The 18,723-nt window shown below is 35.5% G+C and overlaps 2 protein-coding genes across 2 annotated transcripts; both read left to right on the forward strand.

Moving 5' to 3' along the window:
• The first annotated feature begins 606 nt into the window (after window positions 1–606).
• On the forward strand, window positions 607–9,112 carry LOC129883708 (glyoxysomal fatty acid beta-oxidation multifunctional protein MFP-a-like). The gene is made up of 18 exons (XM_055958321.1): window positions 607–846; window positions 2,315–2,386; window positions 2,465–2,530; window positions 2,607–2,663; window positions 2,757–2,824; window positions 2,897–2,978; window positions 4,576–4,631; window positions 4,719–5,021; window positions 5,104–5,190; window positions 5,681–5,855; window positions 5,929–6,050; window positions 6,130–6,293; window positions 6,375–6,629; window positions 6,714–6,835; window positions 6,931–7,052; window positions 7,156–7,304; window positions 7,460–7,598; window positions 8,658–9,112. The coding sequence occupies exons 1-18, from the start codon at window positions 738–740 to the stop codon at window positions 8,691–8,693; spliced, it is 2,184 nt and encodes a 727-aa protein (XP_055814296.1). The 5' UTR covers window positions 607–737; the 3' UTR covers window positions 8,694–9,112.
• A 1,660-nt stretch (window positions 9,113–10,772) lies between these two features.
• On the forward strand, window positions 10,773–13,754 carry LOC129883716 (uncharacterized). Its single transcript, XM_055958329.1, has 2 exons — window positions 10,773–12,228; window positions 12,912–13,754. Exons 1-2 carry the CDS (start codon window positions 11,700–11,702, stop codon window positions 13,409–13,411), a joined length of 1,029 nt encoding a protein of 342 aa, XP_055814304.1. The 5' UTR covers window positions 10,773–11,699; the 3' UTR covers window positions 13,412–13,754.
• The last annotated feature ends 4,969 nt before the right edge of the window (window positions 13,755–18,723 follow it).

Genomic DNA, 18,723 nt, shown 5'->3' on the forward strand with positions numbered 1-18,723 from the left:
AGTTTACTAATAGAAGTAGAAAAAACAAGTTACATGAATGACAATTCAAGTTTATTGTCTTTTCCAATCCACTCAATTCCCCCGACCCTTGAACTTTCCACTCTAAATCCTCACTCCACATCTCATCCCGCTTCATAATGTTTTACTAGATAACATTTTAATATTTTTGAAATAACATTTCTAGCTTACTTATCAAACACTAAAGTAAATGAAGGCAAAATCTGAAGATTTTGTGAGACTCTGCTTGGCAAATGAACCGACTATTCAGGATGTTATATCATTATCGTGGGTCATTCACTTTCATTACATCCATGTGGATTGTCAAAAATAAACAAAAATCCCACTTATTTTATTAAGAATATATTTTTGAAAAAATTATTTTCTGTGGAAAATATTTTTCTTCATACCAAATAGAGTATTAATATCAATTCAAATAGTGTCACGTAAATTTAGACGTAAATACTAGTTGTTTGCAAACCAAACAACCCCTAATAAATGAATCGTGTAAGAAAGGGAAAGAAATAATTTTCCTTTTTTCTAAAAATTTGACTGTCACAATCCTTATCTCTTTTTGTTTAGCATCCAAACGCAGCCTTACGTCATTGTTCACAGTTTCTTCACGACACCTCCTCCCTCATAAATATCACTCTCTCTCTCGACAAATTCATTTTTCTCCGATCACATTCCCATTTTCCTGTCATAAATTTCACCGGAATTTTGAATTTCCGAGCAAAAAAATGAGTAACCGTAGCAATCCAAAAGGAAGAACAACGATCGAAGTTGGAGCTGATGGAGTTGCCGTCATTACAATTATCAATCCTCCGGTCAATTCTCTCGCCTTAGATGGTACGTTAAAAGCTCTTTTTCTAGATCTCACTGATCTTGTAGTTTCATTTTTCCCCTCATTTTTGCATATTATTGATGGATTTAGTTAAAATAGTCGAATTATTGATCAATTATCTGAAGTAAAAATTACTACTATGTTGTATTTTCTGTCGGCGGATAGAGTTATTAGGTATTGGTGGAATTAGTTGAGGTATGCGCAAACTGGCTTGAACATCACAGTTACAAAAAAAAGGATCTATTCTTAAAATGTAAATTGGCTTTAGTTGATCAAATGAAAAAAATGATTTAATACTGTCATAGTTTAACTTAAATTGCGATTGAGGCGTGATTGAATGTTTCAAATGGCTGTTATATTTTTATTTCTTCAAATGATCATGAATAGATATGATTTACAGGTGTATAATTGCCAGTGGTGTGAGCAGTGGCGGACCCAGGATTTTTAATAAGGGGGTTCAAAATCTGAAAAGATAGACACACGAACTAGCCGAAGGGGGTTCGACATCTACTATTTATACATAAAAAAATATTTTAACCATATATAAATAGTATAATTTTTCGCCGAATGGGGTTCGGATGAACCCCCTCATTACACGCTGGATCCGCCAGTGGGTGTGAGTATGTTAGAGTTAGGATGTTTGAGTGTATGCATAACTTACTCTTAACTCATGGAGGTAGAGAGTTGTTTCTGAGTAATGCATATCAAATCCAGTAGAAAAGAAAAATACAGAATCAAAGAGGACAGTAAATCATAAGGAAAGCATTAAGTAGCATTTAGAGAAATACAGTAACAACATCCAAATAATGCAATATGAAGCACAAGAAACAACGGGTAGTAACATGAATCGATAACTATGAGAATAATGCTACTAACTATTGGTCAGGAAGGAGAAACATGTATAGTGTACCAAACTACCACCAACCCTAGCCCGCACCAAAAGTGAGACAACACGTAATTACCTACTAATCTTCTATTCTAATCCGTGACCTCCATGCACAGACATATTACAAGACTTTTGGAGCATTTTCATCCATATGCTATACAATGTGCCTGCACTTGGTAGTTTCCTTTGAGCTTGGCTGCCACTTCTTTTGCTTAGTGTTGATTGAGGGAGTTCTTTCTCGGGAAGCATGTGTGAAGATTTTTTGATGATTTAACGGTTGGTGTTATAAGATATGTGTATTAGAGCGGAACGACTATATATGATTTTTATAGTTGATTCGTTTAATTTGGATTGAGGGGAGTTGATTGACATTTGTGTTATACGACATATTATAAGTTGATGGTAGTGGTAAATGTAACTACGAGAAAGATACTGCTTCTTCTCATGTTAATTTTGGAAAAGAGGTCAGATAACTGTATAATAAAAGCTTGTCTTTCCCTTAAATTTTAGTTTTGTGATTTTCCAAATTTGATGCTCAATACTTTGAATCAATAATTTATTTTGATACTATTGCAATTTCTTTTCAGTGCTGTACAGCTTGAAAGAGAACTATGATCAGGCCTTAAGAAGGGATGATGTGAAAGCGATTGTTGTGACAGGTAAATGTCAAGAAATCACAGCCTCTTTATATATCCAATTTGGTGAAATATTAAGCTTGAATGTGTAATCTTTTACAGGCGCAAATGGCAAGTTCTCTGGTGGTTTCGATATCAGTGCCTTCGGGAAACTGCAGGGAGGAACAGGTATACATTTCTGTTTTGCTGATTTTCTATTATGGTGCTGCATGAGTTTTCTTAGCTAATTTCAGTCTGTTCACAGTCGAATCACCAAAGCCTGGTTTTATATCAGTGGAGATTCTCACTGACACCGTTGAAGGTGAGCCTTTAGGGTTTTGATCTTCTTCCTTGAAGCAAACAAGTGGGTGCAGTTTAAACATGTCTATATTTACTGATTTATCCTTGATTTTAGCTGCAAGAAAACCTTCTGTGGCGGCTATTGATGGTCTCGCTCTAGGTGGAGGACTAGAAGTTGCAATGGTATAAATAAGTTATATTTCTCTACAGATAATCCTGTTGATCATTTTCTGACTCCTTATGTGTTAAAATCAGGCTTGTCATGCACGAATTTCTACTCCCAATGCACAACTTGGATTGCCAGAACTTCAGCTTGGTATACTTCCAGGGTTTGGAGGTAAGCAAGCTTGTCTCTATGCTTAAATTGTTATTTTCTCTTTATTTTTTCCCCTGAATCTACCATCAGCTTTGGGTGACTGGTTTTTCACCTTCTAACAATCAAAGCTTGTATAACCGCTGTTTATGAGCGAGCCCATTGTATCTTATAAGTATGACCTTTTTCCAATTAAAACTTTTTTTTTCATTAGGCAAAAAAACGTAATATTGCGTGAAGCACTTATACATCATTATTACAAAAAATATGAAAAACAAATATGATGAATGTTATCGTCTTTTACCAAATCCAATTTTATGAACTGTGAATTCTGTTACGTTTTCAAAAAGCCAGTAGTTTTGAAATCCAGTATGTTCAAGCACATTACATAGCCTTAATGTCCAATTCTAGTTATCTTTACAGTAGTAATTTAAACATCTAAGCGTTATGTAAAGGATGTTTTCTTATTAAAAATATTTCCCTGATAAAAAAAGCATCTAAGCCATTGCTTCAACCTCTTGATCACTATTAGTTTTTGCAGAATACACCTTGGAATGTGTAATTTCTAAAGCTTCTCCTTATGAAATGTTAATTATCTCTCCAAAGTTTTTTTGTGATCATTAAAAGAAGTCCATCCTCTGACCCTTAAGAGGAGAATTATTTGGGGAAACAAGGTTCATGAATTTTAAAAATACATACCCAATTTATCCAAGCATATTTTATCAGATACTAGTAAGACATGACTACGTGGTCGTAGGTGTAGCCTAGTGGTTAATGGAGTCGGAGGAGAACCATGACGTCTAGAGTCAAACTACACCAGGTCATTTTCTTCCCATCTGCCTAATCCTTTGTGGGCAGTATTACCCGGTACATGAGATGGTAGAAGGTAGCTAGTACCTCGGGGAATAGTTGAGGTGTGCGCAAGCTGTTCCAGACACCACCATTATCTAAAGAATATGAAACACATGAATAAATGACCTTGAATTTGGTGTGTTTTCTTCATAGACTGGTTCATATATGATATTAGCCTTAGAGCAAGACATGTCCTCATAGTTAACACTAGTAAAGTCTTAGTTTTGTAGGACTAGAAAATATCATAATCTGGTTGACCATCCCTGAGGAGCATATAAATTGGTTGGGGTCTGTTGAAGATAATCGAAAGGATATTTGCACAGATAGCCTAAGAAGTTAATTAGTATGAAAACAAAGAAGTTAATTAGTATGAAAACAATGTGTTCTACCAAAAAACCGTGCATATGGTTTCATGGAGAAACTGGTTATCATCAAAGGACATACAGAAATGTAAGGAAGCATGTACTGAAGTTAATTGCTCATGCACTAAAAAATAAGCTGATGCATGTCTTAAATTAATGTATAAGGGATCATTTCATATTTCAGGTACCTTATGTCTAGATGAAGAGGTATTCAAATTATTAAACTTCTGATCTAATTGCTAGCAGAACTTTAAATGAGACGTCCTGAGATTCTTCTTTTTTTGTTTATTGGTAATCCTTGGATCCAAAACATATGATCCCTATCATAAGCAGTACTCGCACCACTTTGCTCTGTAATCCAACACCACATTTCTTCCTTTTATCTCAATTTATCTGCACTATTTCAGGTACTCAGCGCCTCCCCCGCCTCGTAGGTCTTGCTAAGTCCCTCGAAATGATGCTAGTAAGCTGCAATTTGCTTTAAGTTATGAGTCCATATTTTTGGTGCTATAGTTGCTTCTGACCCTCTCGCTCTAATATATCAATGTAGACTTCAAAGCCTGTTAAAGGAGAGGAAGCTGTTAATCTGGGCCTTGTTGACGCTGTAGTTCCATCAAATCAATTATTGGATACTGCTCGTAAGTGGGCTCTTGATATTTTGGAGTGCAGAAAGCCTTGGGTTGCCAGTCTTCACAAAACTGACAAGATAGAGCCTCTTGGTGAGGCAAGGGAAATATTAAAGTTTGCAAGAGTTCAAACGCGCAGACAGGCTCCAAACCTCCAGCATCCCTTAGTCGTCATTGATGTTGTTGAAGAGGGTATAGTGTCTGGTCCACGTGCTGGGCTTTGGAAGGTTTAGTTCCGGCTCTATTCCTTTTGTGCTTTTTGTTTAATTGCGTAACATGTATTATCTGAAAAATTGTTGGTATTTGCAGGAGGCTGAAGCATTCCAAAGTCTTCTACATTCCGACACTTGCAAGGCCTTGGTCAACGTTTTCTTTGCTCAGCGTGGAACCACAAAGGTTAATGAGTTAAATACCCTACTAAGAAATTATTGTCGCATATTTCAACCTGGTTGTACATAGCAGTTCAAAATTTTAGTTTGTTTTCATATTTTTTTTTAACAAAACTGATTGTTTATTTTGAGTTCATATGGATCTGAGTAGAACCTCTAATCTTTGTAATGCTGTAATGGGCCCAATGCTTGGAAATGGTAAGCTTATTCAACACTGGATAACTTTGTGCGACTGCTATACCTAACATAATCAAAGCTATGTTTTATTCCAGAAATTAGTAGACTTTGGAATTGCATAGTCTCTATATGTACAACAGTTGTATTCTTGATTTAATATGTGAGTCTATGATGATTGATTATTGCATAAGTTGATACTTGTCAACATTAAACAATGGAATCTGAATGATTTGTGTGCCGAAGTTTGTGATATTGTTCATCCTTGTCAATCTTCTACTCTGACCTGTTGATTCTGCCTACTCCGTTTCTCACACAAGCAGGTACCAGGGGTGACTGACTTAGGATTAAAACCGCGACGCATAAAAAAGGTTGCAATTCTTGGAGGTGGTTTAATGGGTTCTGGAATTGCGACTGCACTGCTTCTTAGTAACTACCCGGTGATCTTGAAAGAAGTTAATGACAAATTCCTACAGGCTGGGTTGGGTCGGGTAAAAGGTAAAATCATTGTCTTGCTTTGATATGATAGCTTATACATGTTATGGGTGTGCCTAATACATTAATTTCTCAGCCAATTTGCAAAGCAGTGTCAAGAAAGGGAAAATGAGTCAAGAGAAGTTTGAAAAAACACTCTCCCTACTCAAGGGTGCTCTGGATTATGAAGATTTTAGAGATGTGGACATGGTCATTGAGGTCGGTATTCTCATTCTAGGATATACTCTCTGATTCTCCTTGGTATCTTACTTTACATTGCTCTTAATATGTGTAACAGGCTGTCATCGAGAATGTATCTCTGAAGCAGCAAATATTTGCAGATCTTGAGAAGTATTGCCCTCCACATTGCATTCTAGGAAGTAACACTTCTACGATTGACTTGAATTTGATTGGGGAAAAGACCAAATCTCAAGATCGTATTATTGGAGCTCACTTTTTCAGGTAATATTTTCTGGTACCGTGATTTTTTTTTGTTACACTTTTCTTGGTAGTTCTGTCAAATTGATCTATTGGCTGGTGCAGTCCGGCTCATGTGATGCCATTGTTGGAAATTGTCCGCACCCAAAAGACATCGCCCCAAGTAATTGTAGATTTGCTCGATGTTGGCAAGAAGATAAGGAAAACTCCTGTAGTAGTGGGGAACTGCACCGGTTTTGCTGTCAACAGAATGTTCTTTCCTTACACCCAAGCTGCTCTTTTGCTAGTTGAACGTGGAGCAGACATCTTTCGCATAGATAGGGTCATTACGAAATTTGGCATGCCAATGGGCCCCTTCAGGTAAAAAGATAACAGCGCTGTAGGGCTAGATATGCATGCCTGTTAAGTTGGCCTGGCTTTAAAGGTTTGGTTTCCCATATGCAGATTATGTGATCTTGTTGGTTTTGGTGTTGCAACTGCCACTGGCACGCAATTTGTGAAGAATTTCCCGGAGAGAACTTACATATCAATGTTGATACCGCTCATGCAAGAAGATAAAAGAGCTGGTGTGATTCCTATATTTTGAAATGCCGGTCAGATAATTTAGTAAAAAATGCAATTTGAAACATTTATGAATGGACATTTGATACACTTTCTGTAGGTGAAACTACTCGGAGAGGATTTTATGTGTATGACGACAGACGTAAAGCGAGGCCAGATCCAGAAATAAAGAAATATATTGAGAAGGCAAGAGAGATATCTGGTGTAACCATTGACCCTAAGGTCTCTCTCTCTCCCTCCCTCCTCCTCGTTGACGAATACTACTCTTGAGATTCTTTTCAGTAATTCTACTCTGTTCTTACTCATTGTTTTGAACTCGACACAGATGGCAAAACTCTCGGACAAGGATATCATAGAGATGATTTTCTTCCCTGTAGTAAATGAAGCCTGCAGAGTGCTTGCAGAAGGCATAGCGGTCAAAGCTTCTGATCTTGACATTTCTGCTATTATGGGCATGGGATTCCCTCCTTACAGGTTCGTTTCAGATACATTTTTCTGTTTGTCAAATAAAACACATCCCCTTAAGTGAACTCTGTCCCAGCCCCCAGGAACTTACTAAAAGATACTTAAATCTATTAAAAAAAGGCATTCTTGTTTAATAAGAATGATTTGTCTACTTTCTTTGCCAGGGGAGGGATCATGTTCTGGGCAGACACTCTTGGATCCAAATACATCTGTTCACGATTGGATGAGTGGTCAAGAATGTATGGAAACATTTTCAAGCCTTGTTCCTACCTAGCTGAAAGAGCTTCCAAGGGGGCTCCTCTGGTGAGTGTTTTGAGTTCTATTAGTGTTATATGATCGGGGATTCATATAGGTTTTTGAAATGTTTTGAGGCAATATGATGGACCTATGTGATGTTACCTTTCTCAAAAAAATATATGATGGACCTATGTGTAGTGTTTCGTTTAGATCTCCGACTCTATTCTGCCACAACAACTGTGAGTATCAACCCTTTGTTCTATTATTCTACCTCCGAATGGATGTATCTAGTTTTCCTTTCTTAGCTTAGTGGACTAGGTTCCCATTTGCTGTCTGCAGCACATATTAGACATCAGCTCATATCAGCCATGAGACCATCATTTCATTGAGACATCCTTCGTTGTTGAATGCAAGGTCACACTCAGTGGTGGATCCAAGATTTCCATTAATGGGGTTCAGGAAAAAAAATGTAGTGCTTAAGATTTAAACTTGGGACGTCAAGGCTAGTTTTAAACACCTCAACCACTAAGCCAACCTCTAATCTTATATTCAAAAGGCTCAAAATTAATATATAGACATAATTTTTTTTAAAAATACCTTATATACAAAATGTAATTTTTTGCCGAGGGGACTTAGGTGAACCCCCTCAATTACCTCTAGGTCCGTTCCTGGTCACGCTAGTAGTCACATAAAAGTACTAATATATTGTCACTAGATGATCCTGATTACTGTGTGGACTAGCAAGAATTTTAATCATTAGCATCTGGTAGTCAGTTACCAGATGCATCAAATGCGGAGTACCAAAAAAAAAAGAACATCTCATCTTTAGACAAGAGAGAGATTGCTTAGTGATAAAGACCCTCCATCTATAAACACATGGTTTGGAGTTTGAGTCATAACGTAACGAAGTGGAAAGAACCACAGTTGAGCTCCTGGGTAAGGGGGTTTGGGTGTAAAGCTTTCCATATAAGGAAACAAATCTTGTCAATATGGGGTGAAAAGGAAACTCTTGTTAGAAAAGAGTGGGCAACAGCTTGTCATCTTATCTTATAGCTTAAACCCTTCCTCTGCTCACCCACTTGGAAATATTTACTGATATATTAATTTTCTTTGTTGTCATTGCAGAGTTCTACAACGGATCCAGCCAAGTCGCGCTTGTAAGATGAGCAATAGCTTTGTTATTTCCTTACTCTGGTCAGTAAAGAGGATTTCACAAGAGTCAATAATGTAGAAATGAAATCGAAGGACTAGATTATATTACGTTAGTTAAAAACTTAGTTGTCTGGAAATAAAATGTGACGCGAGTATCGGACAGTCCCCTGCTTGTTCTCATGCCTTGATAGTGAACTGGATTTTGAAAAATGTATTCGTTCCTCTTGATACTCCTTTCGAGTAGAGTCTTCATGTCACTTAGTATCGGTCGTCATTGGGTGGTCTATCGGTTTCTCACAATAATCAAATATTTGCTTGTTGCTTCTCCATGAAATTATGTGAATCTAGATTGTTTGCCTCCAATAGATGCTTCTATGGAAATGTAAATGTTGTATTTTGATTTTTTTTCATATGTAATTCTAATCACTCTGCTGTTTCTTTATGACAATTTCTTAGAAATGAAATTGCATAAAATAGAACATCGTCATTTAACTATTAACATTGAAAGGGACATGTGTGCAAGTAGAAAGGAATCAAACGTGGGGAGTGGGGGGGGGGGGGGGAGGGAGAGAATTTTCTTCTTCCTCCATTTGTTCCTCTCTGACATGTTTTATAAATGGTCAAATGATCAATATACTTCTGCACGTTATTATATATTCATGATTGAAGGCATTAACACACCAAAAGCAATCAAATTCATCAATTCGAGTTTTATGATCACGAAATGATAAAATGAATTATGTTTCAAATGCTTAAAAAATTGAATTTTTATTTCATGACACCCAAAAGCTGAAAAAAATAGATGATATTAATTAAAATATAACGAGTATTGATCATCATGCCTATGAGGCCCGACCTGGACAAGTTTGGGGGTCAACGTTGTTGGTCGATTAATATTCGGAAAATCAGTGGGGACTTTGTAATTCATGACCCCAAAATATCAAAATAAATGATGTTTGTCATGGAGAACATGATGAGTATTGGTCACTCGAATTTTCTGCCTTACCCGCTGAATTTCAAATTAGTTGGAGTCTGTCAATTATATTCAAGAAAATTAGCATGTGTTAATACACACGAAAAATATAAATTCGGATTCATGACTTCAAAATGCCAAAATAAATGATGTTTTAATGGAGAACATGGTGAGTATTGGTCACCAGATTATTTCCAATGGACCCACCAAATTTCAAGTTAATTGGAGTTTGTCAATCATATTCAGGAAAATAAAATCAGTTGACTAACAATACACAAAAAACAATCAAGATTAATGAATACATACATTCATGACTCCAAAACGCCAAAATAAATGATGTTTGTCATGATGAACATGATGAGTATTGGTCACTGGACTATTTTTGATTGATCCATCAAAATTTCAAGTTAATCGGAGTCTGTCAATTATATTTAGGAAAATCATTATGTACTAATATACATGAAAAACAATTAAATTTATGAATTCAAATTTCATGATCCCAAAACATCAAAATAAACGACATTTGTTAAGGCAAACTTGGTGAGTGATCACTAGACTATTTTCGATGAACTCACTAAATTTCAGATCAATCTAAATTTGTGAATCAAATTCAAAAAAAGTCATCATATACATATACACGCAGAAAATAATCAAATTCATGTATTCTAATTATATAACTCTAAAAAATGAAAAATAATAATATATTATTAATGAATATTGATCACCATATCGTACATAAACAAACAAATAAATATTGAGTCGTGATAACAAGTCAACATCATTTTTACAAATCTGCATCGTGTGCAAGCAAGATGGTCCATGCTCCTATGAAACAGCTGTTGGTTAATATTGTTTATATTAAAACACAAAAGACAAATCAAGATGAATAAAATAATAGTAGTAGTAGTAATATTAATACATTAATTATGATGAAACTTTAAAAAGTTGGACTAATTATAGAGCAAAGAAGATTCAACAGTCATATTCTAACTCATCCAAAACACTACTAAACTTACATGACTGACATTTAATAAAAATACTTAAGGTATCCTATGTTTTCAGTATTATTCTTAATATTTTACTTAATTGAGAGGGTATCGAAAACAATGTTATCCCCGCCAGACTTCACTTGTGCATTTTTAATCATAGATTAGTCAGGATTCCATGTGGTTTTGGGGACCAACGTTTTCTCCTTTACTTCAATGTCACTATTCACTATTTTTGCACTCACTTTACACCACCTTTGTCCTTTGACCATATTTGTCTAGCTTACTGCTTCTCCAGTTTCTCTTCATCTTTCTCCGTCTTTATAGGTATACTACTAACTTAATCCTCTATTATTTTTTTCAATCCATTGAAGTTAAGCTCTAGTAGTGGCTTTCAACATTATATGCATCAACAAGAATAGAAACCAAAGCATATAATAGAGTGTGTGCGTGTGTTTTGTCAGCTGGGATTTATCAAGGTTCAGTTTTTATCTCATATTCACTGTGTGTGTATGTGTTTTGTCAACTGGGTTCAATCTTTTCCCCATTTTCATAGTGTGTGTGTTTTGTCAACTAGGCTTTATCAAGATTCAATCTTTTTTTCTATTTTCAGTGTGTGCATTTGTGCGTGTTTTGTCAGCTGGGGTTTATCAAGATTCAATTTTTCCCCATTTTCACAGTGTGTTTTGTTAACTAGGCTTTAGCAAGATTCAATCTTTTTTCCATTTTCACAGTGTGTGCATTTGTGTGTGTTTTGTCAACTGGGGTCTATCAAGATTCAATCTTTACCCCATTTTCATAGTGTGTGTTTTGTCAACTGGGGTTTATCAAGATTCAAATTTTTTCTTCATTTTGACAGTGTGTGCATTTGTGTTTGTTTTTGTCAACTGGGATCTATCAAGATTCAATCTTTTCTCCCTTTTCATAGTGTGATTTTGTTCTGTCAACTGGGGCTTATCAAGATTCAGTTTTTTTCCTTCATTTTGACAGTGTGTGTGTGTTTTATCATCTGGGGTTTATCAAGATTCAATTTTTTCCCCATTTTCTGCTGTAAAAATGGTAATGGAAGGGATTCAAGAAGATATAGGTGATGGAAATATGCAATGTATGAATCACCCTTACAAGAACAGTTCCCCAGGTGGGATCTGTGCTTTTTGCCTTCAAGAAAAACTTGGAAAGTTGGTTTCTTCCTCTTTCTCTTTTTCTATTTTCCCTTCTTCTTCTTCTTCCTCTATTTCAAGATCTGATTTTGTAGCCACTTCTTCTACTACTACAACTTCAACTCTACAAGTCCCAACAAATAACAAAAACACCACTGATTGTATTAACTATCATCCTTATGAAAACAATATAAGGAAATCAAGAATGCATTTTTTGAAGAAGAGTAGTAATGGTCACGGTAATGTTAATATGGCAAGTTCTGGTTCAGATTCTGGCATTGTTTTTAAGAAAAGTAAGTCTACTACAACCCCGAGAAATCATTTACATTTCTTGGAAGCTAATGAAAGTGAAGATTATGGTCCTCACAGGAAACGGTTCTGGTCATTTCTTCATTACTCATCCTCAAAGCATTATTCTTCCACAGGTAAAACAAATTTCGTCTTGTCTAAAAGTTTAAGTTATTAGATAGAAGTAATGTGTTTATTTACTTAATTATATCCTTAACGTGCCCCTTATGTACTGGTCTTATTCTTTTTCATGGACTAAGCATGTGGAAATGGTCCGACTCTTCAGCTCTCGTTTGGCCATAGACTTTGAAGTTGAAACTTAAAACTTTGAGTTTTTGAAATTATTTGGACATACATTTTACTTGGAAAAAAAGTTTAAATTTTGTGAGTGAAATTAGATCTATGGCCAAAAGCTAGCTTAATATTATGTCTCCTATTAGTTGAGTGAGCTAAATTTTGCCTTTATTTAAAAGTAGTTGGGTAGATATTTTTGGGACAAACTTAGAGTTGTGACTAAATGGGAATAGAATTTGAAGAATGGACTCAAAAAGGCCATTTGTAGAAATGCCCCTTGGAAATTCATTTTGATAAATTGGTGGCTGATAGCTATGAACACAGTAGTTTTGTCTGCTTTGTTATTACGTTGAAGTGTGTAGTCATTTTATCTGATAAAGAAATGTAAAATCTTTTTGATAAGTCGGTGGCAATGAGACTCGAACACCGTACTTCTTTCTTTTCCACTCTATTATCAGAAGTCTGTAACCATTTTGTCAGTTACCATTTAGCACATTTTTTATTTACTTAATTACATCTTCAACAGGATCATCTGTGAATAGTTCTAAAACATCAAGGGAGAAGAAGAAAGAAGAGATTGTTGTAGTGGAAGAGAATGAGAGTCCTAATGAGACTTCATTTAACAATAAAGTTGCAAGATCAAGATCTGTTGGTTGTGGAAGTAGGAGTTTTTCAGGTGATTTATTTGAAAAAATCTCCACAGGTTTTGGAGATTGCACATTAAGAAGAATTGAGTCACAAAGAGAAAGCAAGCCAAGATTTTCATCTGTTCATCATAAAGAAAGAGTCAACTGTGGTGGCATATTATCATATTTGGTTTCTTCTGAAGTAAATAATATGAATGGAAAATCCCATCATATTGCTAATGGAAGGAGTAAGAATTGGGGATGGGCATTAGCCAGTCCAATGAGAGCTTTTAGCAAAACATCATCAAGTGTGAAAAGAGAAGATTCAAATTCAAATGATAATGAGAATGCTACTCCAAACTTGGATGCAATTCCTTCTTTGTTGACTGTTAGCAGCTAGAGTGATACTTCTTTTAATCTAATTTTCACTAAAGTGATTCATTAAGTGAAAAACACTAACGTTTTTAGCAGACGGGGATTGGAGCTATTGATCCAGAAAGACCGAGGCGTAGCAAAGCCGTAAGATTGATCTGAGACCCTCCATAGCTACTACTACTGATACTATTGCACAAATTTGCATTATATTCTTGTGTAGAAACTATGTTTATTTATCAGGTTTTATCAACTAATTTCTCTGTTTCATCACTGCTTATTAGAGCTCTTCCTTCTTTTTTTGGTCTTGTTGTAAGGTGGATGTTGATTTCTCATCATTTTACTGTTTTTAGTGGACAATTATCTTTTTTTGTATGACAATGTAGAATGATAATGATTGAGTTGAATTCAAACCTTTTGTAGTTTTTGGGCACAGAGATGGTTAAAGAATGAGTCTCTTCTTTTTGTTTGTAATGATTTTCAATGAGAGCAATTCCAATCCAATCATGTATTTCCTGCTTTGTTATACATGAAAACATAATTTTGTATAAGAACTCTTTTATAATGGTCGCGTAGGGTTAGGTTGTGTTCATCTCGATTGTTTTATCGAGTACTTTATCTCACAAAATACTAGCTATGACAGGAAAATTCATGATTTAACTACAACTCGTTCTATTTATTAGTTTCAAAATCTCTTGTTATTTTATTTAGTAAGCTTTTAAATGCATACTTTGAGTTAAAATAATTGGACTCCAATGAACCCTAGGGTGTAGGCTATATCCGCCTCTGCTTGTTATCTCCCATTGACAAGATATCGAATAACTCTTCTAACTAAAACTTAGACAGACAAGAAGAAACTATCTAACATTTTTTTTTATTTGTATTGAAATTGGAGTTTTGATCTCCATGTTTTTCGTTTCATTTATTGATTACTAAGCCACACCTTTAAAGTCATTTCTATGCCAAACTTTCAAATCTTGATTGACAATGATGGGAGTGTAAAGAATCACAATAATTAAAGTATATTTTTTGTTATGAAATTTTGGAACTCTTTTTACATCTAGATGTCTCCAGGAGTCTCATGACTAGTTTATATGCCTACTTTTCTAGTTGGCCAAAAAGCTAGAGGCCAAAAAGCCAATAGATCTATAAAGAACAAGTTATTCATGTGCAAGAATTGGTGGACACAACTAATCATGTTTTAAAAAAAGTCTTTTTTAGAATCATCTTCAAGTCTCTAAGATCCAAGTCAAAATAGTATCACATGTTTAGTAAATGGAAAACACATGCCAAAAAGGTTTTAAATCAAGGGGGCATATGACAATTGACACCTAACACTAGTTTAAGTAGCATACATGTTTGAAGTTCATGTGTTTAACTTAATGTAAGTTATTTTATCACATAAAAGTCATTTTTCTATAATTATTTTGCACCAAAAATTATTTTAACCGATTTCTGAATTTTTCAACATTCAATTCTTGATTTAGCATTTGTCACATAATAGTGATTCTCTAACAAAGTACACAAGATGACATTACAACAGAATTTTCAATCATTGTCTTATATTGTTCGAATTCTTGAGAAATATCATGCAACACGTACTCGTGTTGAATTTGTTTGAAAATGCACAATTTTTAAAGGATGTAACACACATTCAACAATACAACAACAACATATTGGTCTAATCTTATAAATGGGATACACAAAAGGTGGTATGTACACAAATGTTACCTTAAGATAGAAAGATTGTTTCTGATTCGGTAATAATAGAGTGACCGTTTGGACAAAGAAATTAATCAAAAATGGTAGGGTAAAAGTCTGACCTTTTGGCTTATTGTTATGTCTACCTCATATATTGATTATTTGTTTGCTTATACATACATGTGTAAAGAAGACAAGTAGATAAAAGTAACCATTCATGATGACCAGATTTGCAGATAACTCACGAGAGGCTGCAAATGTCTCTGTTCACTATTTTTTTTAATCTGTCGGAGAAAAAAGAATTGATTTGTGTATATATCTTGATGAACTTTCCTTTTTACTGTCAGTTTTGTCTGTCTTTTTTGCATGAATATCACATTGTCATGCATCTAAGATTTCACCGTTATACTTCTAGTATTTATTCTTTAATGTCTACATTCTTTTTATCTGCGTGATAGCCCATTATTTTTGATTCCGGACTATGGGTTCGGCCTACTTACTGGTAGATGTTTTTAGGTGCCATCATGACTTAAGATTTTGGATCATGAAAGATTAGTATCAGAGCTCTAGATTCACTGGTATTGTTGGTACGAGAGCAAATGCCTAGTAGAAATCTACAGATCGGTGTGGAGACATGTGTATCCTATCTTCGGGAGGCTAGCTATAGGACATTCTTAGGAAATCTCATTCTTAATACCTTATCGTGTGCATTTGCTTCGATCAACCTTTAAAGTATTTCTTTGAACTCATTCTTTTCTAGATGGATAGCACGAAGTATTCTGTAGACGTGGATGGGACATCGACGCATATTACCATAATTTTGGTGCATGGTCAGGAAAGAGAGACTCCGCTAGGGGTATACCTCGACTCCTTTGAATATAATGTTGGGCATTCTGAGTCTCTTCGAGGATACACCATAGATAGTTATGGTTTTGGATGCATCGAGTGATTTTCAGCCCAGAGTTGAATTTGTAGGCCCCCATCAAGGTTCCTTGCTAGTTTCTGAGTATGAGATCAAGTTTCTTGAGTGGGCCAGGCATACTCCTACATTGTTTCCTACCGAGCAGGATTTGAGTCAGAGATTCATAGGGGGATTGACTTTACCACTCCGCCTAACATCTGAGTACTTGATAGCAACCGAGTCTACCTTCTCTCAGGTGATTAGTCATGCGAGGATTGTAGAGAAGGAGTGACTTGGGACTTACAGAGGTAGTGGTAGTAGGCCCCTTCATTAATACAACAGTGATAACATCTCACCTCGAGGTAGGTATCATCTCAGTAGGGGTCGTCATCACTCTTGACCTATCAGACCCATGACTCTAGCACCTCAGGTTATACATGGTTCTGAGGCAGGCTGTGGTGTCCACGATGGATAGAATTCTTGCCAGGCATTGTAGGGTTCCATTCTGGGTTTTCGGCTAAGTAGCCGCACAGATCGTCACATTTTTCATGCAGGACTTCAGCCCATATGGGTTGCTTCGCTTATGAAAAACTTGTGCACTATTCCAGAGAATTCCATAGACTTGAGTTGGTCATCTAGGTATGGTCAACAAGTGTTTCTCCCCAAATAGGGCTGTCATGATATGTCATGATTGTGGGGAGATTGGACATAGGTCTAGAGAGTGCAGTCGACTTAATTAGGTCAGTCTCTAGGGTTTGTAGCACCTTCGATTAGGAATGGTGTCCTTGGTATTGGAGGTGGTAGTTCGAATACTCAGTTTGGGATTAGACATGATCAACAATGTGCTCCTACAAGCAGATAGGATTGAGTCTCCATATTCGCTAGTATAGTTGTGATCTCATTCCTTTAACCCTAATTGCTTATGTTATGTAGATTTGGGGTTTTTCATGCCCATATGTGCCCACTTACCTTGCTGTCTATCCAATAATAGTTTTGAATCCTTATTTGTTAATACTTACCTCATTCGAAAGTCATATCACCAGAATATTCTTGGGCTAACACATAAATATTGAGAAAATTGCTAATTCCTGTTAAATTACCCCTAAATGTCAAAAATATTTCGTGGATCATGGTGAGACTATAAGTACTACTCCCTAAACTCATTACAGAAGGTCTTGTAAAGGGTTTTAGCAAAAAATGATCTGAAAGTCATATGACCAAAATATTCATGAGCTAACAAACAAAAAATTGAGAAAATTGCATAATTCCTATAAAATGGCCCGTAAATGCCAAAAATATATTGTGGACCATGGTGAGGCTATACATACCTCTTCCCCAACCCATTACAGATAGTTCTATGAAGATGTTTCAAAAGAATCACTCGAAAGCCATACACCAAAATATTAATAGGCTAACAGTCACAAAAAACTAAGAAAATCGCATAATTCTTGTTAAATGACCCCTAAATGCCAAAAATATATCGTGGATCATGGTGAGGCTATATGTACTGTTTCCCAACTCAATATGGAGGGTCCCTTAAAGGTTTTTCAAAAAATCATCAGAAAGTCATATCACCAAAATATTCATAGGCTAACACATATGAAAAACTAAAACAATTGCTTAATGCCTGTAAAATTAAGCCTAAATGCAAGAAATATTTGGATCATGGTGAGGCTATACATACTTCTCCCTTAAGTCATTACGGAGTGCCCCATAAAGGTTTTACAGAAATATCGCTCGCAAACCATTTCACCAAAATATTCATAGGCTAACACATGAAAAACTGAAAAAATCTCCTAATTTCTGTTAAATAGTTCCTAATTGTCCAAAGATATCATAAATCATGGTGAGGCTATATGTACTGCTCCCCCAACTCATTATGGAGGGTCTCATGAAGTTTTTCAAAAAAATCGCTAGGAGGCCATTTCACTAAATTATTCATATGCTAACACACAAAAACTGAGAAAATCACCAAATTCCTATAAAATTTCCCCTAAATGTCAAAATATTTCGTAAAAATGGTGAGACTATACGTACTGCTCCCCGAACTCCATACGGAGGTTTCTTAAATGTTTCACAACAAATTGAACGAAATACATAACACCAATATATTAATGGGCTAATACATATAAAAAACTGAGAAAATCGTATAATTTTTGTAAACGCCCCCTAAATACAAAAACATGTCGTAAAAAATGGTGAGACTGTACGTACTGCTCCCCCAACCCATACGGAGGGTTCCACAAAAGTTTTGCAAAAAAATCGACCCAAAGACATAGTATCAAAATATTAATGGGCTACTAACACTCGATAATAAGAAAAAATCTCCTAATTCTTACAAATTTGCCCCTAAATGCCAAAATATGTCGTAAAAATAGTAAGACTGTATGTATTACTCCCCTAAATTACTATAGAGGGTTCCCCTTAAAGGTTTCACAAAAAAATCGATTGAAAGCCATAACACCAAAAATATTAATGGGCTAACACACACAAATAACTGAGAAAATCGCCTAATTTCTATAAATTAACCACTAAATGCCAAAATATGTCTTAATAAATGGTAAGACTCTACGTACTTCTCCCCAACTCCCTACGGAGGGTTCATGAGCTAACACACATAAAACACTGAGAAAATTGCCTAAATCCTGTAAAGTAGATTTAAATGCTTAAATATATAGTAAAAAATAATGAGACTTTACGTACTGCTCCACCAACTCCCTACGGAGATTTCTTTAAAG

This window comes from Solanum dulcamara, chromosome 1, assembly GCF_947179165.1.
Source record: "Solanum dulcamara chromosome 1, daSolDulc1.2, whole genome shotgun sequence".
NCBI classification, from domain to species: domain Eukaryota; kingdom Viridiplantae; phylum Streptophyta; class Magnoliopsida; order Solanales; family Solanaceae; genus Solanum; species Solanum dulcamara.

Excerpts from the sequence above, each read along its gene's own strand:
- LOC129883716 (XM_055958329.1), top strand. The coding sequence starts at position 11,700 with ATGGTAATGGAAGGGATTCAAGAAGATATAGGTGATGGAAATATGCAA. Across the intron at positions 12,229-12,911 it reads AAAGCATTATTCTTCCACAG|GATCATCTGTGAATAGTTCT; the intron begins GTAAAACAAATT and ends CATCTTCAACAG.
- LOC129883708 (XM_055958321.1), top strand. The coding sequence starts at position 738 with ATGAGTAACCGTAGCAATCCAAAAGGAAGAACAACGATCGAAGTTGGA. Across the intron at positions 2,664-2,756 it reads TCTCACTGACACCGTTGAAG|CTGCAAGAAAACCTTCTGTG; the intron begins GTGAGCCTTTAG and ends CCTTGATTTTAG. Across the intron at positions 2,979-4,575 it reads TATACTTCCAGGGTTTGGAG|GTACTCAGCGCCTCCCCCGC; the intron begins GTAAGCAAGCTT and ends GCACTATTTCAG.